Source organism: Copadichromis virginalis, linkage group LG9 (genome assembly GCF_057382275.1).
Source record: "Copadichromis virginalis isolate Kocher_CV1m ecotype Utaka linkage group LG9, C_Virginalis_male_GT1.1, whole genome shotgun sequence".
NCBI lineage: Eukaryota > Metazoa > Chordata > Actinopteri > Cichliformes > Cichlidae > Copadichromis > Copadichromis virginalis.
This window is the reverse complement of record NC_140626.1, coordinates 21837011-21858370: the sequence shown is the minus strand read 5'-3', so window position 1 is coordinate 21858370 and position 21360 is coordinate 21837011. Positions and strand designations below refer to the sequence as shown.

Below are 21360 nucleotides of genomic sequence, written 5' to 3'. Positions count from 1 at the left end.
GTCCCATATGACGATCCGTAGAAACACCAGCGCTTTACGGATGAAATCGCTACACGAAGGGCAGAGCAGAGGAGTGAGAGGAACGAGTCCCGCGGAAACTACACATACTTTTAATACCAGACCAGACAACGCGGATGTGAGTCTCTCACTCCAGTCTGGACGAGGACGACCGTTCATTTCAGAGTAACGTGAAAAGGCGAAGCGGCGACGATGCTGACTTCTGCCTCCCAGCGTCGGTCTGCAGCAGCTTCCTTGCAGCAGGGAGAGAAGAAAATCCATGTTTACGACCTCCGCTTAGAAACGGAGGCGAAAACCTGCAAGCTGTTTGAAATTGCTGGTTGGGACTTCAACGACTTTCTCCAAGCTCTGCACAAGGTAATGTTGCTACTTTGATTTGAGGTCAAGCTATAAGGGCGAGGTCAGAAAGTTCTTAAATACATTTTCATGGCACTTAGAGCCCAAATGATTGGTTGGCCTACTGCCAGTGTATCAGCCAGCACCATCTTATCATAGGTGTATGCATATGAAGGAATTAATGTCGGTAAAAAAGATGGATTTGGAAACATTGTCACCGGTTTGTCCATCATAAAGACGAGACCGTTATAATTTAGCTGTAAAAAGATCCTCTCCTGTGGAATTCATTGCTGAAACAAAGCGTGTAAACACATACAACATACCTGTAGAGCGTGTAAACAGCCACAAAATGACCCGATTTATGATGCTTTAGAACTGGAGTGCAAGTGTCCTGCAAGGTAGTTCTGTTATTCTGTCCGCAGAATTAAGACTGCAGGCTAGAATAATAGAAACTCTTCTCTGTGTAATGTTGTGCAGAAGCAGAACTGTTCTTTGTAGATGATATTAGTGTCAGATTTTAGGAGGTAGCCAAAGAACATCTGTTATTGGTGCAGTGGTTCATATTCTGTATGTAGAAAACCGAAATAGAAACTGATTTTGGTACCTGCCACAGGGGGTTTGGCCTTCCTCCAAAGGGACATGAGGACTCTGATTTTCAAAGACTTTTAACTAGATCCCCACTGATATTTCACACTGATACCAATACTGGTGATCTAAAAATCCGATATTCCAGTGTGTCAGTGTGTATTCTGCTGTTTTGTTTTGTTTTCCAAATAAACGAAAGGGAAACTAAAGTGCCCTCTGGTGGAAAGCAAATTACGCAATGTAAACATGTTTGAACATGATTGAAGGGTGCTTCTTTACTTTTTAATTTTCATTATCAGCTGTCAATTTTAAACCAGGAAAAACTATGAAAATTATATACAGTAAGTAAGAGTTATGTTCATAGGAGCCCTTTGTTTCAGTAACAAACACATTTGCAACATGTTTGCAAACTTATTTGGATGTTAGTATTAGGGCTGGGCGATATATCGAGTTTTTTAAAAATATCGATATATTTTCATACGAGATATAAGATGTGACAATATCGTTTATATCGATATAGTCTATGTTACGTTATAATTATACTTGTGGAGCCGCAGGTATACCTCTCTTTCGTCCACTTTTGTCTCTACGCAACGTTACTCGGCCTCACCTCTCCTTCACTGAACACAACTCCCCCTTAGCTTCACCTGCAGGCAATGACAAGATGAAAGCGGAATATCTCCGTTAGCGAGTTACCGTGCGTGGGGCTGGACGGCGTCAACGTGTTAGCGAGCTAACCGCGCTAGCGAGCTAACCGCGCTAACGACATGCAGCCAGGAGGGGCTGCACGGCCTAAAATCCTTTCATTTTCTCAAAAATCGACAGTGCGCCTTATGTATGAATTCTGGTTGTGCTTACTGACCGCGAACCGATTTTATGTGGTACACAGCGCTCAGCAATCTGTCAAAAAATGTTTTAATATGACTTTGCTAAGCTACGGAGCTGCACCACTTGATGGATTGTCGGAGGATTACGGCTACCGAGGAGGAGCCTCGCGGAGTGATACGTACTGTGTGTGTATAAGGACCTGTTCAGAGACGTAGTGCAGCTGTGAAATCTGTCTCTTTGTTATTATGCTCAGCGTCTATTAGTTTACATTTTGACTGCACAATTGTGAGCTTTTTGTTATGCACAAAAACAACATTGTTTTCTTTTATTTATGGACCATGATTATTTAATAAATGCTGATAATTTATTTTTGAGTAATTTCTTCATGTACATCTACGCTGTATGTAAATAAAGTGCCCGTGTGACATCTGGGACACAGTGTGACTAGGAACTCTCTTTTTGTTCTTAACTTATGGCTTTTAAAAAAAAATCGAGATATATATCTTATATCGCCATCCAGCTAAAAAATATCGAGATATGAATTTTGGGTCATATCGCCCAGCCCTAGTTAGTATTACTGGCAGACACTACTGAGAGTGCTGTAAGTAGGGATGGGTATCGTTTAGGTTTTATCCGATACCAGTACCAAACCGGTACTTTTGAAACGGTGCCGGTGCTTAAACGGTGCTCGAACCGGTGCTTAAAGAATGGAGAACACAAAATTGGTCCAAAAACCTCTCATGTTCAGCTGTTTTTTTGTAAAAAGATAACAATGTTAGCCTTTTCTGCAGCTATAGGGGATTTATGGCATCACTCTTGGCTGGAAGCAGTGCTTAATCAATGGAAAACACAAACTTTGTCCAAAAACCTCTCATGTTTAGCTGTTTTCCACTTTTTCTTTGGTCATTTTAGCTTTTTTGGCCAGGGTGAAGGGAGTATCTGCCATCAAACAAGAAGACAGCCTCATGTAACTATGATGCCTGTTTGCTAGTTCCCCTTACATGCATTAATGTAATAACGTGGTTAGCCTACTCAACGTAAATCACACACGGACAACATTAAGCTACTCACACAGAGAAGAACGGCTGCTGCTGCATCATCATCCGTCATCATTTCTGCTACACTGGCAGGCTTCGGGTTTTTGGGGGATGTTGGGATAACTCTGGGTCCGATAACAGGCAACCCACCCGCAGTAGATGTGCTCGGTGTGAGGTCTCGCAGCAAGCTATCAAATACGGCGCATTTCTCGGCTTTTAACAAAATGCTATACGTCGCCAGGTGTTTCATCAGACTCGAGGAGTTACCTCCTTTGCACAGTATCACCTTAAAACACTTGTTGCAGGCTGCTGAGTTTGCATCTTTTGTTGTGAAGTACAGCCAGACTTTGACCGCTTCGCCTTGGGTATTTTTAATCTGTAGCTCTGCTCTAAAAGAACATACGTACCTGGGCCCGCCTACTATGCTTGCAAAGGTAAAATGATTGGCTGGAATCCAAAGTGTGTGACATTTCAGGAAAAAAAGGCACCGAAATGAAGCACCGAAATGTGCGCTGCTTTTCGGTCTGGTTACTACCGTTTATGTCAGAACCGGTGCCATAATGGCACTGGATACCGGTACCCATCCCTAGCTGTAAGCGGTGCAGTCTGTGCCACTGTGCTGGCGAATTTATGCCAAGAATCTTTATCTGAATTGGTTTTCATTTTTAATAATACATTTTTGGATATTACATAGATATGCATCCGTGATAGGTCAGTATTCATTGGTAATGAGTGAGGCATTACATATTTGAGATGCAACAGAGGCTTGTCCAGTGTTTTCTTAGGTATGATTGTAAGTGAGGTGTTGACATCCACATGCAGGAAGAGGGCTACCTATATCACGAAGGACCAAACTCATCCAGCACACTCATTCTTTGCTGCTCTCCTCTCAGGCAGGAGGCTGAGGAGCATTAAATGCAAAACTACCAGACTGAGAAACAGCGTCGTTCCAGAAGCTGTGAAACTTCTCAATGCATAAACAGACAAGAACTGTTATACTACCGATACTTTACTGACACCGTCACTTTATCAATGCTAGTCATCATGGCCTCTTGCTGCTAAAATATTTATACCTATATTTCTATATCTATACTCCATACTGGTACTCAGGTTGTTGCACTCTATTTATATTATATTATTTTATTACTTGTTATTTGTTATTTCTGGGGGGTTTTGTGTTTCTTTGTTATTTTGTTTCTTTTCACTTCTATGGATAACCGGGACCATGTGCACATAATTTCATTCCACCTCATGTAAACATGTGATGCGAATAACAATAAAGCTTCCTTGATCCTTCATCCTTCATCCTTGACATGGTTTACCCAGCATAATGATTAATGATGATGAAGTGACCTGAAAGATAGGATCATGGCCAAACTTGAAACCTGGACCCCCTGTAGCCGGTTACCAAGATTACGTGAAGTACCCTCAGAAGGTCTGCTAGATGATGTTAATGCAGCACTACGGACAATACCTACAACCACGATTACCGACACTAACAAGCTGATCTACAATACGGCAGCAGTGATCAGTGAGATGCTTGGCTACAAGTTGAACAGCCACAAGGGGCAGTATTCTCCATGGAGAAGGAGGCTAGAGGCTAAGATCAAGGTAGCACGGAGGGAGGTTAGCCAACTATCGGAGTTGCAGAAAGGCGCGATGAGGAAGGTGCCTAAGAAGTACAGGAAGCTGTCCATACCTGAGACCTTGGAAACTGCCAAGCAACGACTCACAGCCTTGGCCAGCCGCTTGAGGAGGTACACCAGAGAGATAGAAGGCAAGAGAATAAACCAGCTGTTCTCCACGGAACCAGCCAAGGTGTACTCTCAGTGGCAGGGGAACAATATGAGAACAGCACCACCAAGGCTGGAGGCAGAACAATACAATAACCTGCCTCAGCACCACGTGGAAGCTCCTGTCAGGTATCATAGCGGCTAAGATGAACAGGCACATGGGTCAATACATGAGCGGGCCACAGAAAGGGATGGGCAAGAATACCAGAGGCGCAAAACACCAGCTACTGGCAGACCAAGCAGTCAGCCGAGACTGCAGGACCAGACTGACCAACCTGTGCACTGCCTGGATTGATTGCAAGAAACCCTATGACTCGATGCCCCACACCTGGATCCTGGAATGCCTAGAACTATATAAGATCAACAGGACCCTGAGAGCCTTCATCAGGAACTCAATGGGGATGTGGCGGTCAACACTGGAGGCCAACCTCAAGCCCATAGCACAAGTCACCATCAAGTGCGGGATCTACTAAGGAGATGCTCTGTCCCCACTGCTGTTCTGCATAGGCCTGAACCCCCTCAGTGAGATAATTGACAAGACTGGCTACGGATACCGACTACGGAATGGAGCAGTTGTCAGCCACCTCCTGTACACGGATGACATCAAGCTGTATGCCAAGAGTGAACGAGACATCGATTCACTGATCCACACTACCAGGCTATACAGCAATGACATCGGAATGTCGTTCGGGCTGGAGAAGTGTAGTCGGATGGTAACAAAGAGAGGGAAGGTAGTCAGAACGGAGGGGATCAAACTACCAGAAGGCAACATTGCAGACATAGAGGACAGTTACAAGTACCTGGGGATCCCGCAGGCGAATGGGAACCATGAAGAGGCCGCTAGGAAAGCTGCAACCACCAAGTACCTGCAGAGGGTCAGGCAAATCCTGAGGAGTCAGCTGAATGGTAAGAACAAGATCCGGGCCATCAATACCTACGTAGTATCGATGTAGCGGTTCCGAATGACAGCAACATCAGGAAGAAGGAACACGAGAAGCTCGAGAAATACCAAGGGCTCAGAGAAGAGCTCGAGAAGATGTGGAGGGTGAAGGTGGCGGTGGTCCCAGTGGTAATCGGAGCACTAGGTGCAGTGACTTCCAAGCTAGGCGAGTGGCTCTAGCAGATCCCGAGAACAACAGCGGAGATCTCTTTCCAGAAGAGCGCAGTCCTAGGAATAGCTAAGATACTTGCGCAGGACCCTCAAGCTCCCAGGTCTCTGGTAGAGGACCCAAGCTTGAAGGATTGACCGATTTTTATTTTTATTTTTTTTTTATTTTTTACTGTACATAGTTTTTATTTCAATTTGTATTTTTCCAATATATCTCTACTTCTTTTTTTTTTCCTGTCCCTTGTGTTGCTGTAACAAATGAGTTTCTCCAGCGTTGGATTTAATAAAATCTATGTCTAAAACGACTCACTAACCATTACTACATCTTTACTGTTACAGGTATTTGGAATCCCTTCATTTGAGACATTTGTGGTGGCAACGACTGACAGAATTGTTCTCGATTTTGACAGATTTAGTAAGTAAATCTATCAGATATTGATGAGTGTTTTGAGCTTAAGTGAAATATCAAGATGAACCTGCTTTTCTTCTAATGGAATTCCACTGAATAATTTTTAATTATTCTAGAGGAACTCCAGGATGGTAGCACCCTTTACTTGTTGCAAGACGAGCACCAGGTTCTGCCTACGGCAACGGTGGAAAACATATCGTTTACGCCCCACTATGATACGCTGATAAAGGGTGGCACTTATGAGTACTATGCCAGTGAGAACAAGGAGTCATTAGGTAAGTGCTAAAACGATCATGGTCGTGTACTTGGGATGATCACAGATTAGCCTTTTGCGATCTGTTTGTTTCTCGCTGCTTATCTTTTTTTTTTTTTTTTTTTCTTCTCCTCCAGCCTATCCACTTGCCGAGCTCATCGACAACTCTCTTTCAGCCACAGCTAAAAACACAGGAACGAAGATAATAGAGATAAGGATGGTTGGTTCTGAAACTGCAAATACATGATTATTGAATACTGGATTAATGTCACATATACAGAGGAGCGCTAACTCAGTATTTGTATCTGTTTAACAGCAGTTTGATGAAAGTCTTGGGAAACCTGCTGTCATTGTCCTGGACAATGGACGTGGCATGACTACAAAGCAGCTCAATAAATGGGCAGTTTACAGACACTCCAAATTTACAAAAGAAACCGGCAGTTTTGCAAGGTTGGTTTGTTTTATTTTAAATTCCAAAATTACAGTAGTGTGGTGCTTTCCAGCTCTTTATTCAAAAGTAGTTCCAAAAGTTGGGACACTGTTTAAAAAAACAAAAAAAAAACCCCAAAACAAATACATAAAAGTAGAATGAAGTTTGCAAATCACATAAATCTCGTGTTTAATTGAAAATAGTAAAAAGAGTATAAATCCAGAAATGCTGCTGGCTTCTTGTGGCATGAGCTCATTTAAGAGTGGAGTAGTGAAGTGGAAAACCGTCCTGCAATCTGATTTATCAAAAATTTAAATGTGGAAATCTTGAACGCTGTGTCCTCTGGACTCCAGCTTCTTATCACCTCAAAATCTGTGAAGGCACCCTTGATGCTGAATGACATTTTGAAGTTTGGGAGCAACATGGGCAAAATCCAGCAGATGGCTTTCTTACCGAAGTTTTGCTTAAAAACAAGCACAAACCACATTCTGCCCATATTACACCAACATGCCTCTGTAGTAGAGTCTGGGTGCTTAAGGGGCCTCTGATGCAGACCACTTTGGTTTGTGGTGAACCTTTGGCTCACCACAAACCAAAAATATCATAAAGGAGGCCAACTGAAATCCTGTCTGAGGCAAAAATATGAAAACATTTCATGTGCTGCTAAAAGAAAAGAAATGTGAAATGGTGGGGATGCATTCGCCTCTTTTGAATTAAACCTAGTATTTAAATCATTTTGCATTTTTGTTTTTTCTTCTTCTGAACATCTATCTTAATTTAAAAAAGGCACAAATTAAGCCATGCATTTATATTTCTCTTTTCTACAGAAGAGAAGAAGACTACGTCCGCCCTGATCCTGTACCTCGAAGTCTTAATAGTGATATATCGTACTTTGGAGTTGGAGGAAAACAAGCTGTTTTCCACTTTGGAAATGTAGTCAGAGTAAGTCTGTGTGGAAACTCAGTGAAACACTTCATAGAATATCTAAAACCCAAATTATAAAATATAATAAATGTAACTTAACTTTGTTTCCTTTATTGCGGACTGAGTTTGAAAATTAGATGTGTGGTTTTTAGATGGGCATTTCTTGGTATTTTGTCAATTAAGTACATATGTTTGTTTTGTTTCATAAATTACTAGATGATTAGCAAGCCAGTGGGGTTACCAGATGTTCATGAGTTGGTTCTATCAGAAGAAGAATTTGAAAGAAAGGAAAAGAACAAAGAGGATATTTATAGCACCACCATCCTAAACAGGAAGGTGAGTCTACTTTAAGATGTTGTTAAAAGATGTGCTAAAGATTTTGATGATTTTTGGATTGTGGTGTGCTCTCTCCCTGCGTCAACACCATCTCTGAGTGATGTTTAATCTTCCCGCTACAGCCTGGCGACTTTTCACACGTGAGTGAAGATGAGCGCTTCCTTCGTACCATCATCGATGAGGAACGTGGGAAGGAAAGCTTCACGGCCGTAGTTATTACAGGACTCAAGGAAAAGCATATCTCCTTCCTGAAACAGAATTTTGATGCATGGACCAGACATCTAGCGTGAGCTCACTCATCCACATCATATCTTAAAGACGGTGCATCCGGAAAGTTTTCGTAACACTTCACTTGTTCCACTTTTTGACAAAGTAAAAAAAAAAAAAAAGTGAGAAAAATGTTTTAAATTCTTGGAAATGTACATAAGTATCCACAGCCTTTGCTCAATATTATGCTGAAGCACGTTTGGCAGCAATTACAGCCTCAAGTCTTTTTGAGTGTGATGGTACAACCATGTCACAGATATTTTGGGACAGTCTGTCCCATTCTTCTTTGCAGGTTGGATAGGGAACGTTGCTGCACAGACATTTTCAGATCTTCCCAGACATGTTCGTTTGGGTTTAAATCTGATCTCTGACACTGAAAGACATTCACTGAGAATTCACCAACATTTGCAAACCCTGACTAGTCTTCCAGCTCCTGCTGCCAAAAAACATCCCCACAGCATGATGCTGCCACCACCATACTTTTCTGTAGGGATGGCATTGACTGGGCAATAAGTAATGTCTGGTTTCCTCCTGACATGACGCTTGGCATTGAAGGCCAAAGAGTTCAGTCTTTGTTTCATCAGACCAGATCGGTGCCTCAACCTGCCTTGGAGGTCTGCAGACAATTCCTTGTGCTTTGTGGTTTGGTTGGTCCTCTGAGATACACTGTCAAGTATGGGACCTTATATAGACTTGTGTGTGCCTTTCCAAATCATGTCCAGTCAACTGAATTTACCACAGGTGGACTCCACTCAAGCTGCAGAAACATCTGATAGATGATCAGTGGAAACAGGATGCGCCTGAGCTCAATTTTGAGTGTTATGGCAAAGGCTGGGAATACTTATGTACATGTGATATTTTTTATTTTTACACCTCCAATTTTTTGTTGTTTTAATTGCATTCTTTTTCTGTTTTTTAATTTATTTTATTTTATTCCTCCTTTTGTTTCATCCTTTTTATCTTGCAATATTCCCGTTTTAAGAAATTCACCTTTTAACAATTGAAGGCTGCCCTGACACAATCATTTCCAAACTGCTTTTGGATTAAACTCTGTTAACTGCATTTGTCCTACTTTCAGACACATATATCACTATTACATTCATGGAGTCAATGGAAATGACCTGAAACAAGGCTCTAAAAAGACAGCTCAACAACCTACGATTGACATTCAGGTGAGGCTTCAGATAAATGTAGACTTTTACAAAATACTGTATGTTATTTAAATTTTTGTATGTTTTGGCTAACTTTACCATTTTACTCGTTTACAGATCACTTTACGCGAAAAACCAAACAAATGTCCCCGTGTGCTGAACCTGAGGGAAGTTGACGATGACATGCAAACTTTGTACATTAACTCTGCTGCGGACACCTTTGAGTTCAAGGCCTCCTCTGGACCGGGTGGTGGCACAGTGGAGGGAGTGCTGCGTTATCATCCATTCCTCTATGATAGGGAGACTTATCCTAAATATCCTGAAGATCCTGAAGATCCTAAAGATCCTAAAGATCCCAAAGATACATGTTCTGCAAATGGTATTCATACTGTTAACATATTTAATACATTCATGGATTTTATAGTTTGACATATTTTGAAGTTGTGTTTTTTTGTTTGTTTGTTTTTTTCGTTGCTTTTGTTTATGTTGTTTTTTGGGGGGTAATTTTCTTTAGCAGCGTCTTCTGAAAATGACAATTTAGAAAATGAGCCTGGACTCGTGACTCAGGAAGAAAGGAAGATCTTTGAGTGTTTCTGGAATGGACGGCTCATACCTGGCACCAAAGTGGCTGAGTAATTACACTCATTTCATACTTATATTCACAAAAACTAATGTCCCATTTTAGTCTAAAATAGTAGGCTTTACCTTTAGTTACTTTTCACTTCAGAGTTTAACATAACGGCTAGGAGTCAGCAGAGAAAATTGATTCCACTGTCATATATAGGTCCCTGTCATGCTGTGATGTTGGATACGGTTTAACTCCACATAGGAACCTATCTGTGGATAGTGTCAGTGGAAAAATGGGGAAACAAAGCCTGTAATCTTTTATCATATCGACCTTTGCAGTCTTCACGAATGCCAAAAGTGATGCAACTTTTTTCTGTGGCTAGTCGTTCACTTCACTTCACGTTCAGTTTTTTCGTAACTTTACACAATTGGTGCAAACGGTGTGGCCGGGTTGAAAACACACATGTATGCTTTTGTTTGTTTTTACCACTGTTTCAGTGATATGTCAGTGCAGAAGCTCAGATATTCCCAAACTATACAGATTAAAGAGATGCAACAGCTCAAAAAGATGAGACTTTTGGAAGAAAACAAAAGCAACTGATATGGAGGTTTTCTCTGCGTGGCAGTACCTGTCATTCAGTGTTTTAGATGATGACGGCTCTGTGATGTCACTGTTTGCACGCCATACATTCAATGCTTTGAACATAATGGGCCCTTAAGACCCCCGCAGACTTGCCCTGTTTTTGAGGGAAGGATTTGCCTTTATTGATTATTTTTCTTTTGAATTTCCGCGGTTTGAATTGCTGTGTTGGTGATTGTGTATTTAACAGATAGCACATAATCTGCTATTCATGTGTTGTTATAATATTCTCAGACTTGATTGAGTTTTACTGATGGCATATTATGGTTATCACTAACATTGACTGGCTACACCTATGTTGAAAGATGCATTGCTGGTAGATCAGCTGCTAAACCTTCCATGCCTTTTGTCACTCTTTTTGTGACCTCTCACTAAGTGGACCGAGTTAAAAAAAATAATTCATTTAGGTATAGAGCTGAATATGTGTAAAGATGTATAACAGGTCAGAAAATAAAAGATTGTATTTAAAACTGACTTTCAGCTAACAGAGAATATTTTGCTAGCAGCATGCTTCATGTTATTAACCTGATATTACTAAACGGAACTGAATCTTTGAACAAACAGAATAACCCTAGACTTTTCTGAGAGTTCAGACTGGCGCTGTCAGCATCGCTTTAAACTGTGCTTCCAAAAAATGAGAGAGAGCTAGGTTAACCTTTTCCCCTTGCCACTCACATTGTATTTGTCATATTCTATAGTGGTAAAAATTACTTTAATATCCTTTCCTTCTTGTGTCTTGCTCCATTTGTTACAGGTTTGACTGGTGTTCTCGTAAACATAACAGCAGAACAGCAGCAGATATACCCCCGGAGTGTTACCGTCGGCTTTCAGGAGTGCTTTTCGCTGATGACAATTTCCAGGTCACCACAAACAAGATGACCTTCATGGACCTTGAGCTGAAACTGAAGAACAATCAAACTATCTTCTCACTGGTTCTGAACGGACAGGTGACCGTCTCCATTTCTCACTGGCTCTTTCACAATCAGAACTCCAGCACCACATTCAGTCCCTTGAGCGGATATATATTATGATTGATAAAGGATTGAAATGGATCTGATTTATTATGAGAATTGTTAACAGGAAGAGAAGAGTTCTACGGTTACTTTATCAGTCAGCCTCAACATTAAAACCACCTTGTTCATTTTGTACAGAGCAGTTTACAAAGTAGGACTGAAGCATACAATGTCTTGTCCTCATTTATAGCAGATCACATCCTGAGCTACAGAATGAGTACTTCCAATGTATGGAATTGCCTACGGCACATGCACTCAGGCGGAGACTATGTGGTCTTATTTTTATTACGCTGACCCAGCTGTGACCTGCTTTCAGGTTTAACAACATTTCCCATCACTGTTCTTAATTCCGGCAGGTGTTTATAAAATCCCATATTTTTATCAGTGTTTACTATCTTCAGCATGTTCTCTGACCTGAAGACTGTGTAGGTTCTCAGTTATCTAGGGTCCTGGTAGGGCTTGAAATGAAGACAGGACTTTTTGTGGATTTTTTATGGCTTATCCAAACGGCTTCTCTGGATATAGAACAACTGATGGAGAGTGTCCGGTAGTAAACCAAGGGCTGCTACTTTGATGGTCTATTACCGTATATAAAATATATAAAATCCAGCTGACATCCTCTCCAGTTCAAAAGAACACTTTTTAAACATGACAAAACCTGGGATACAACGGAGCACATCATACACACATAATATTCAGCTTAGGTTGATATCCAAACCTTAATTCTAATATATATATATGTTGTCTAGAATTAAAGATCTTTTAGTGCTAACCTATGTAATATTCCAGTGTTTAATAAAGTGTGTTGTGCACTGAAGCTACCTTTAAGCACTCCAGTGTTAATTGTTGTCTAGTGTTTTGCTTTGGTATAATAGAGATATTAACATAGGTCAAAGGTCAGAGTTGTTGCATTTATAAAATACTCAACATTAGATGATCTTCTCTCACCTAAACAACTTAAAATAAAGTGCTGTGATTAATAAAAATGTGCATGAGCTGCTGTACCCGAACCTTTACCTGACATACTGTATGTCGACACACAAAAGCAAGTGTAACAGATTTATACGACAAATCAAACGATCGGTATGTTTATATATTAACACAATTTGGACCCTTTTTGCTTTTTCATTCATCTCCATAATTTTTCTCAAGCGCTTTCATCTTTTGCTCATACCGAGGCTGCTGGCATATTCTGAGCTGTGGATAGCTTTAGCTTTAGCCACTTCTTTTATGTTAGTTTAAAATGTCCACATTCAGCTGAGTGAGGGAGATTAAAGTGTTAGACTAAGTTTGTTATTACAAATGTTCTCATGGTGGTCCCCCTGTCAATTTGTGTCACTCACAATGAAGCACGTCCATCCTAACAGCACATTAGTGTGTGTGTGTGTGTGTGTGTGTGTGCGTGTGCGTGTGCATGTGTCGGGTGGGGAGCATTGTGCTACATGTAGAGGTGGGAGGAGAGAAAGAGAAAGGCAGGTCAAACAATAGAGGAATGTTGTGTATATGTACATGTTATAATTATATAATACTGTAAAAAGAATGTTGTCTAAATGTATTACAGTAAACTTGTGTGGGAATCACTGAAACAACATTAAAAGAAAAATTATGTTAATGTGCTGGTAGGAGGGCAAAAGGTGTTTCAAATGCTTTCCAACTTTTTGGTAAGGGAACATGCTGATGTGATATATACCAGCTCTCTCAAACCATTTAAAAATTAACTGAGCTTTTTTTATATCAGGGTCAAGAGGTTTGCAGAGCAGGTGATCAAAGAGGGAAGCAAGGAAGCAGAGATGAGGAGAGAGAGAGAGGAGGCAAAAGAGGAGGTGCAGAGGAGAGTGAAGGTGGTGATAGAGGAGGTGCAGCAAGTGAAAAAGGAGAGACAGGAGAAGGCGACAGAGGAGGTGTAGTACTTGGGCAAGAGAAAGGAGGTGACAGTGGGTCAGATGACCAAAGAGAGGGGGATAAAGCACAGAGAAAGGCTGCACAGGAGGCACAGATTTCCAGGTAACAGGCATAAAAAAACAAAAATAACTGTGCATGCAAGCACACACTTTCAGAGCACTGAACTGATTTGTATCTGGTTCGTGTGGTTTACTCACAGAAAGTCATATGGTGAGGGCAACAGTCGGGCAACTGGGCAGGTGAGAATCCAAGGATATATTAATAGAGTTTTTTAAAATTTAACAATGTCAAAAATGTTGTTAATATGTGCAATACAATCATTTAATATATAGTTATTTCAGAGTGCAGAAGCGAGCTAAATGTGTGTTGTCGTTTCAACAAAAATGCTTCACAACTTTCCCCTGGTTGCATTACAGTGCCACTTTACAAAGGGTGCAGTGTTTTCACTGTTCCAAAGTTTATTCAAATCACTCAAGATTAGCAAACAACTGTGTTATAACCTCAGGATAATGATGCTTGGAAACTAAGAGCCCTAATCAGGACGTTTAATTGACCACTTTCTGAGACGTCAACAGTTAGCCACAACACACACAGGAACTTGTTTTCCACATAACATTCTGACGGGAAAACCCTGAAAAACAAAGTGTGACCCTGCCTTTGTTAGTGTAGGCTTTAGAGATTGGAAAAAGGCTATGTTCAGGGTTCTCAGGACAATGAAAAAGTCAGTTACATATCCAGGCCATGAACACCTATGCTCAAAAAACTTCACAGCCTTCTTCAGCTGTTGGCAGACAACAGGAGGAAGCAAGCCATGGATTATTGAAGACTGTAGGCTCCATCAAATACTTGGCTTGGCAAAGTTTAGCTCTATGAGGTCATGTGTATAGTTGTTGGTGTAGTTTATTGATGTCAATACAGTGATGTAAATGATTGAATGTATATACATAAAAAAGCAGAATCACCATGTGGTATTTTTACCATCTGGCAATACAGCAGTGGAGAGCCGACAAGCAAAAATGCTGGTGGTCCTCTGGCATTTAAAACAAATCCCCCCCCCCTAATGTTCAGCACAAAGTTAAACCCGTGTGTGTGTGCCAGAGAGAGACTGTGTCCCACTATTTGCTTTAACCACTGTGTGTGTGTGTGTGTGTGTGTGTGTGTGTGTGTGTGTGTGTGTGTGTGTTGCACATGCATGAAATTAAGCAGCTCATGACTGGACATATGGTGTGTCGCCAATATTAGTATTAATGATGAGTGACTGTTGGATACATTCTGTCTACCTGTTAGTAACAGAACACCGCGAGGTAACATATTTAACATGTCCTGTTTTCAGGTCTTTGTTTTTACCTGCTTTTCTCTGCTAAACATTTTCTTTCCGTTTCAACAGAAATCGTCAAGAGGTAACATCCAGAAGGAGTTCACACAATGGCTTCGAAACTGTAATGAAAAGTTCGACAAGCAAATCAAGTTTGTGGGCTTCAATGAGATTAAAACACGGACAGATGTGTCTAGTAAGAAAATGCAGCATCCGTGGGCAGTCTTCTCCGCCATCGAGTGGGGAGGCAGGACATACAAAACAGGCCAACTTGTGAGCATTTATTGGTTTTTGTCTACTTAAATGTAATTTCTTATTGTTCCCTCTTCTACATTCATTCTGATCTCTTTATGCTTCCTCATACAGGTGAAGACGCACAATACAAATCCCATTCTGTACGGTAAAGTGGTTCAATTTTTGCTGCATGGAAATTACGATGGAGACGTCTATGCCACGGGAGGACAGGTGGAAGTGTCTCGAGTAAGAAGGCAATTATGAAACTTTGATTTGAGAAACTGATCGAACATCAATTCCAAAACTGGAAAATGTCGCATTAAAAGGTTTTAAGAATAATATCAGTGATAAAAAATTGTGTGATAAAATTTCTTTGTGTCTATGTTATAAAGGGCAAAAAACAACAGCGAAAAAGTAAATAAAATCTATTGACAGTCATCTGAATCACTATTAAAACATCAGTTTTTTGTTGGGGGGGGTTTAATTTTCCATATTATTTCAGTAAATTCACTTATATAAATCCCTCTTTTTTTCTTTGTTCTTTTATTGAGTTTACTGATTTAAGAAAAATCTCTTCCCAGGAGCCCAAAGCACTTTGGGACATGAACAAGATCGTTCCCATTTCCAAGATCGACAAGACAGCCACTGATGAAACCATCAAGAAAACTATCGACAGTGACTCTGAGAAGTGAGTGAGCAGTTAGGGAGACATTTTTTTCTACACAAACTGCTCCTCTCTAATATTCACTTTTTGTTTGTGATGTAGATGCTCTGTTTCCTGGGTTGCTTTATTTTTTGCAAATCTTTCTCCTCATTCTGACTCAAAAATTAGACTTTCAGTTCAGGTGAATGACATGTGTTTGTTTCAGGCTTCCAGATAAGCTGAATGTGGAATGGCCCAATGGTAACCCCTTGCAAAATAATGCCATTCTTTCTGCTGGGACTACTTTAGGTAAGATCTTGCAGTGTTTGCATACCACAGCACTTCATATGTTATGAAAAACAAACAAACAGATAATTTGTTTGCATCAAACAGTGGTGTTCAAAAAAAGTCTTCCCCCATTCCTGTCCCGTATAGCTCAAAGCTCATTCCTCACATTTTGTCTGATGTGTCGTTTCAGGGCCTCTTAAAATTGACATCCTGAACAAGAGGGGAGAGAAATTATCTCGGATGTCCTCAGTGGGCCAGGGAAAAGGGACAAAACTGTGTGTTAAGCTCACGTTACTCCATCATGGTAAGTGTTTGATTACAGATTTGATATCCTATTGATATGTTTTCTTTTCATGATAACTTAATTAATAGGTGGTTAATTAAAAAAATGTGGAAAAAGTCTTTCTGCTGTTTATAACAAAGTTTCCAAGACTACAATTTATTGACATAACCCTGGGGAGTTGGTTTTTAAAAGCCTTAACTTGAGCTATATGGTGATTGCAATTTATCAGCTATTTTATTTATCAGCTAATGCTGGGAAATTCAGTTATCAAAGTGCTGTATGTGTGCAGGTAGGAGCTAATTGGTGATAACAAAGATGCAGATTTTTCGGACTATAAGGCGCACTTCAAATCCTTTAATTTTCTCAAAACTCGACAGTGTGCCTTATGTATGAATTCTGGTTGTGTTTACTGACCTCGAACCGATTTTATGTAGTACGCGCCGCGCAGAAATCTGTCAAAACATGTTTTACTACAACTTTGATACGCTACGAAGCCGCACTGCTTGATGGATTATCGGAGCATTATGGCTACCGTTGTCAGGAGCCTCGCGGAGTAATCTGGGTCCAAAACTCCATCCACTTCAGATCCCAAAGTCAAACAAACACTGCGGCATCACTGAGATTTAAAAACGGTCTAAATTCTTTCATCTTTAATAAAATTATCAGCGTTGCTGCTTTACCAGGTGTAACAATTAAGTTTAACATCCAGGCATCCATGAAAACAGAATTTATTAAATTTACCGGAGTCAAGTTCAAGTTCAAATTTTATTCGCCACATGCAGTGGCAGGTTGCCCTGCAGTGGAATGAACCCGCCCCTGACCTTACACACACAACACAGCCATCACATGGGGATACAAGTCAGACAACGGTTGCATTACAGAAAAAACACTGAAATGTACACTACAATGGGAAAGTACAAGAGGAAAAAAAGAGACCTCTACTCATGCTGGGCTATGGAGGACAGCATGAGAACAGGAAACAAAAAAACTCCTCTGCACAGAAAGTACATAAATGTCCACAGCACAACATTATAGAGCACGTGACCAGCAACAGGGTTGGGTAGGGGATGAGGAGTAATCCCAGGCAACACAGCAGCCATCCTGCCACTGCGCGGGCCCAGACCCGCCTCGTGTTCCCAGGAGGCAACAAGCATCGAAGGCATTGGAAGGGGAGGGGCGATATGTGAGTGCTTATCAGTGTAAGTGTATGTGTGTGCGTGTCCAGAGTTCAGCTGAGACAGTGTCCTTCACCCTATCAGGCTAAGTAAACAGTCTAGCGGCCAACCCAGGTGGCCTTGCATAGAGTGGGAAGAACAGTCAACACACAGTCATTGTCAGGGAGTTTTTGTTCGGCTCCAGCCTTGAGCCCACAGCTGGCGCCGAGGGGGTATCTGCATTATGATGTTGATGTTATTGATTTTTCTTTTATGCGAGCAGCTCATGAGAATTTCAAAGCTGTTCTTTAACACTCCAACACTGGTCTCTCAATCTCCCATTGGAGAGCCGCGAGCTTCTCCATGATGTTATTAACCTTCAGTTCCGTGGTGTTGTCATTCTTGTGCTCAGAGAGCCGATTCTGAGAACTCACGACTGCAGTGAGCTGTTCCACGATGTAATCCAACTTTCGCTCAGAGGTCTTATTCTGAGCAGACCTCACCTTTATGTAACCCAATATACGCTCAGAGGTGTTATTCTAAGTATTCACGGCAGCTGTAAGCTCCTCCAAGGTCTTAACCATGCTGCACTCAGTGAGCCCATTCTGAGAAGTCGCGCCTCGTCCCATCGTTTCAATCCCAGCGGGCAGCCTTGGGGGGGGGGGGGGGGGGTTTGAACAGCCGGTTCCGCTTTCTTAATTCTCCGATAAACCAGGGCCAAGCCAGCTCCGATCAGCAAGAACCCTGTTATCATGGTTCCGAATAGGTAGATATCTTCAGCGTCCTCGATCGACAGTCCCGCCAGGTACACGACCCTCCATTTCTGCCACCCGTCCATCGTGTATCCGGCAGGGAAAGTCCCTCCAGAGCACTCGGGCTCTCCCGAGCCCAGACTTCTCGTTGAGAAAAGGGTGTCAATAGCATTCAGAGACCAGTTGATCAAATCTAGAATTCTCTTTTAGGTTTAGAGAACAGACTGTGAGAGAGTGTTCCAGGGAAAGTAATACACACGAGACAAGACAAGGACACAAGAGGCTAAGCAGGGAAGCTAAGGGGAAGGAGGAGAGGAGAAAAAGTTCGACTGCCTTTTGCCGAGAGCCAAACGAGAAGAAAGTCAGAAGTTAACTGGCGAGCTAACTTCCTGCTTCCACCTAAGCATGATATACCATGTTCTGACTGAGAGACTTATTGTAAGAAGATTTTCTACATAATACAATATAATCAAGTGTGCCTTATATTTTATGTGTTCATATATTTCAACATAACCAAGCTTATTGTTAAAGAGAACATGATGCATTCCTTACTTCAATGTGTGTGATGTCAGATAAGCATGATATACAGTGGGGCAAAAAAGTATTTAGTCAGCCATCGATTGTGCAAGTCTCCCCACCTAAAATGATGACAGAGGTCAGTAATTTTCACCAGAGGTACACTTCAACTGTGAGAGACAGAATGTGAAAAAAAAATCCATGAATCCACATGGTAGGATTTGTAAAGAATTTATTCATAAATCAGGGTGGAAAATAAGTATTTGGTCAATAACAAAAATACAACTCAATACTTTGTAACATAACCTTTGTTGGCAATAACAGAGGTCAAACGTTTACTATAGGTCTTTACCAGGTTTGCACACACAGTAGCTGGTATTTTGGCCCATTCCTCCATGCAGATCTTCTCGAGAGCAGTGATGTTTTGGGGCTGTCGCCGAGCAACACGGACTTTCAACTCCCGCCACAGATTTTCTATGGGGTTGAGGTCTGGAGACTGGCTAGGCCACTCCAGGACTTTCAAATGCTTCTTACGGATCCACTCCTTTGTTGCCCGGGCGGTGTGTTTTGGATCATTGTCATGTTGGAAGACCCAGCCTCGTTTCATCTTCAAAGTTCTCACTGATGGAAGGAGGTTTTGGCTCAAAATCTCACGATACATGGCCCCATTCATTCTGTCCTTAACACGGATCAGTCGTCCTGTCCCCTTGGCAGAAAAACAGCCCCATAGCATGATGTTTCCACCCCCATGCTTCACAGTAGGTATGGTGTTCTTGGGATGCAACTCAGTATTCTTCTTCCTCCAAACACGACGAGTCGAGTTTATACCAAAAAGTTCTACTTTGGTTTCATCTGACCACATGACATTCTCCCAATCCTCTGCTGTATCATCCATGTGCTCTCTGGCAAACTTCAGACGGGCCTGGACATGCACTGGCTTCAGCAGCGGAACACGTCTGGCACTGCGGGATTTGATTCCCTGCCGTTGTAGTGTGTTACTGATGGTGACCTTTGTTACTTTGGTCCCAGCTCTCTGCAGGTCATTCACCAGGTCCCCCCGTGTGGTTCTGGGATCTTTGCTCACCGTTCTCATGATCATTTTGACCCCACGGGATGAGATCTTGCGTGGAGCCCCAGATCGAGGGAGATTATCAGTGGTCTTGTATGTCTTCCATTTTCTGATGATTGCTCCCACAGTTGATTTTTTCACACCAAGCTGCTTGCCTATTGTAGATTCACTCTTCCCAGTCTGGTGCAGGTCTACAATACTTTTCCTGGTGTCCTTCGAAAGCTCTTTGGTCTTGGCCATGGCGGAGTTTGGAGTCTGACTGTTTGAGGCTGTGGACAGGTGTCTTTTATACAGATGATGAGTTCAAACAGGTGCCATTCATACAGGTAACGAGTGGGGGACAGAAAAGCTTCTTACAGAAGACGTTACAGGTCTGTGAGAGCCAGAGATTTTCCTTGTTTGAGGTGACCAAATACTTATTTTCCACCCTAATTTACGAATAAATTCTTTACAAATCCTACCATGTGAATTCATGGATTTTTTTTTCACATTCTGTCTCTCACAGTTGAAGTGTACCTCTGGTGCAAATTACTGACCTCTGTCATCATTTTAAGTGGGGGAACTTGCACAATCGGTGGCTGACTAAATACTTTTTTGCCCCACTGTACTTCTGTATTGTTATATTTCAGTATGTGTGTGGGTGTGAGGTCAGATAAGCACTGAGTTAACGTCTAACCTCTCCCCGACTGCTTACAGAAGAGGAAGTACTATGTAACTTACTTTCTCCTATAAATAAAGCAAGCAAGCCTGCACTCGATGTGTGTGTCTTCCCAGAGACATTCACCCGTGCGCACGTTTTTAAAACTCTCTGAGTCGGTCTGCAGTGTCTTATTTCTCTTACTTGTGATAGAACAAATGTCTACCCCTGACACTTATGAATGGTACGGAAGTGGAGGAAGCAAGAAGAATGAACTGAGTAAAGTTTGACATATCTGACTGTTTTGTTTTGCTCAATGCGCCTTATAATCTGGTGCGCCTTATGGTCCGAAAAATACGGTACTAGTTGCCTCACAGATGGTCATGTTTTTGGTAGCGTTTGCATGGGTGTCATTTTGTCTGTAAACGAGATAGTCCAAAAAGTTTTGAATGAAATCAGATTCAACTTTGTAGGGATGTAGAGAGTGGTCATGTTAACAATTTATTTACATTAGGTCTTAAACTTAATGATTTATTTGTCAAAAATTGACCAAAAAAAGCCTCATAACTTAGAAACTATGATTCTAACAAGTGTGGTGTGTATTGTCAAAATACTAAAGATTTTAAAGATGTGTCAGAGGTCAGAGGTCAAATGCATGTCACAGCTGACTTCTAAAAGTCAAAGTGGTAATAAAACTATATTGAGCTATTTAAAACTATGTTCTTTACTGGTAGAAAGTTGATTCTGTTAATCTGGACGTATTTTCAGTGGAAGAAACATTTCCTCACACATTCAAGTGACTTCTCCAACCTCATTAACACCAATACATTTGCAGTTACAGATTTAGATCTCACCATCTTACAATACTGTAC

The 21360-nt window shown here is 41.4% G+C and overlaps 1 protein-coding gene across 2 annotated transcripts in view; it reads left to right on the top strand.

The window, feature by feature from the left end:
* The first annotated feature begins 9 nt into the window (after positions 1 to 9).
* smchd1 (structural maintenance of chromosomes flexible hinge domain containing 1) overlaps positions 10 to 21360 on the top strand; it is a 38654-nt gene continuing 17303 nt past the window's right edge. The window contains exons 1-19 of one of the 2 annotated variants that reach the window (XM_085468196.1): positions 10 to 375; positions 6045 to 6120; positions 6231 to 6389; positions 6505 to 6587; positions 6684 to 6817; positions 7625 to 7739; positions 7938 to 8057; positions 8180 to 8343; positions 9403 to 9496; positions 9593 to 9854; positions 9990 to 10107; positions 11437 to 11629; positions 13434 to 13699; positions 13797 to 13836; positions 14985 to 15185; positions 15279 to 15392; positions 15728 to 15834; positions 16016 to 16098; positions 16268 to 16381. In XM_085468196.1, the coding sequence (XP_085324322.1) occupies positions 211 to 375; positions 6045 to 6120; positions 6231 to 6389; positions 6505 to 6587; positions 6684 to 6817; positions 7625 to 7739; positions 7938 to 8057; positions 8180 to 8343; positions 9403 to 9496; positions 9593 to 9854; positions 9990 to 10107; positions 11437 to 11629; positions 13434 to 13699; positions 13797 to 13836; positions 14985 to 15185; positions 15279 to 15392; positions 15728 to 15834; positions 16016 to 16098; positions 16268 to 16381 (2608 nt within the window). In that variant the 5' untranslated portion in view covers positions 10 to 210. The remainder of the gene's footprint in view (positions 376 to 6044; positions 6121 to 6230; positions 6390 to 6504; positions 6588 to 6683; positions 6818 to 7624; positions 7740 to 7937; positions 8058 to 8179; positions 8344 to 9402; positions 9497 to 9592; positions 9855 to 9989; positions 10108 to 11436; positions 11630 to 13433; positions 13700 to 13796; positions 13837 to 14984; positions 15186 to 15278; positions 15393 to 15727; positions 15835 to 16015; positions 16099 to 16267; positions 16382 to 21360) is intronic. The other variant, XM_085468197.1, reaches the window with a different exon arrangement.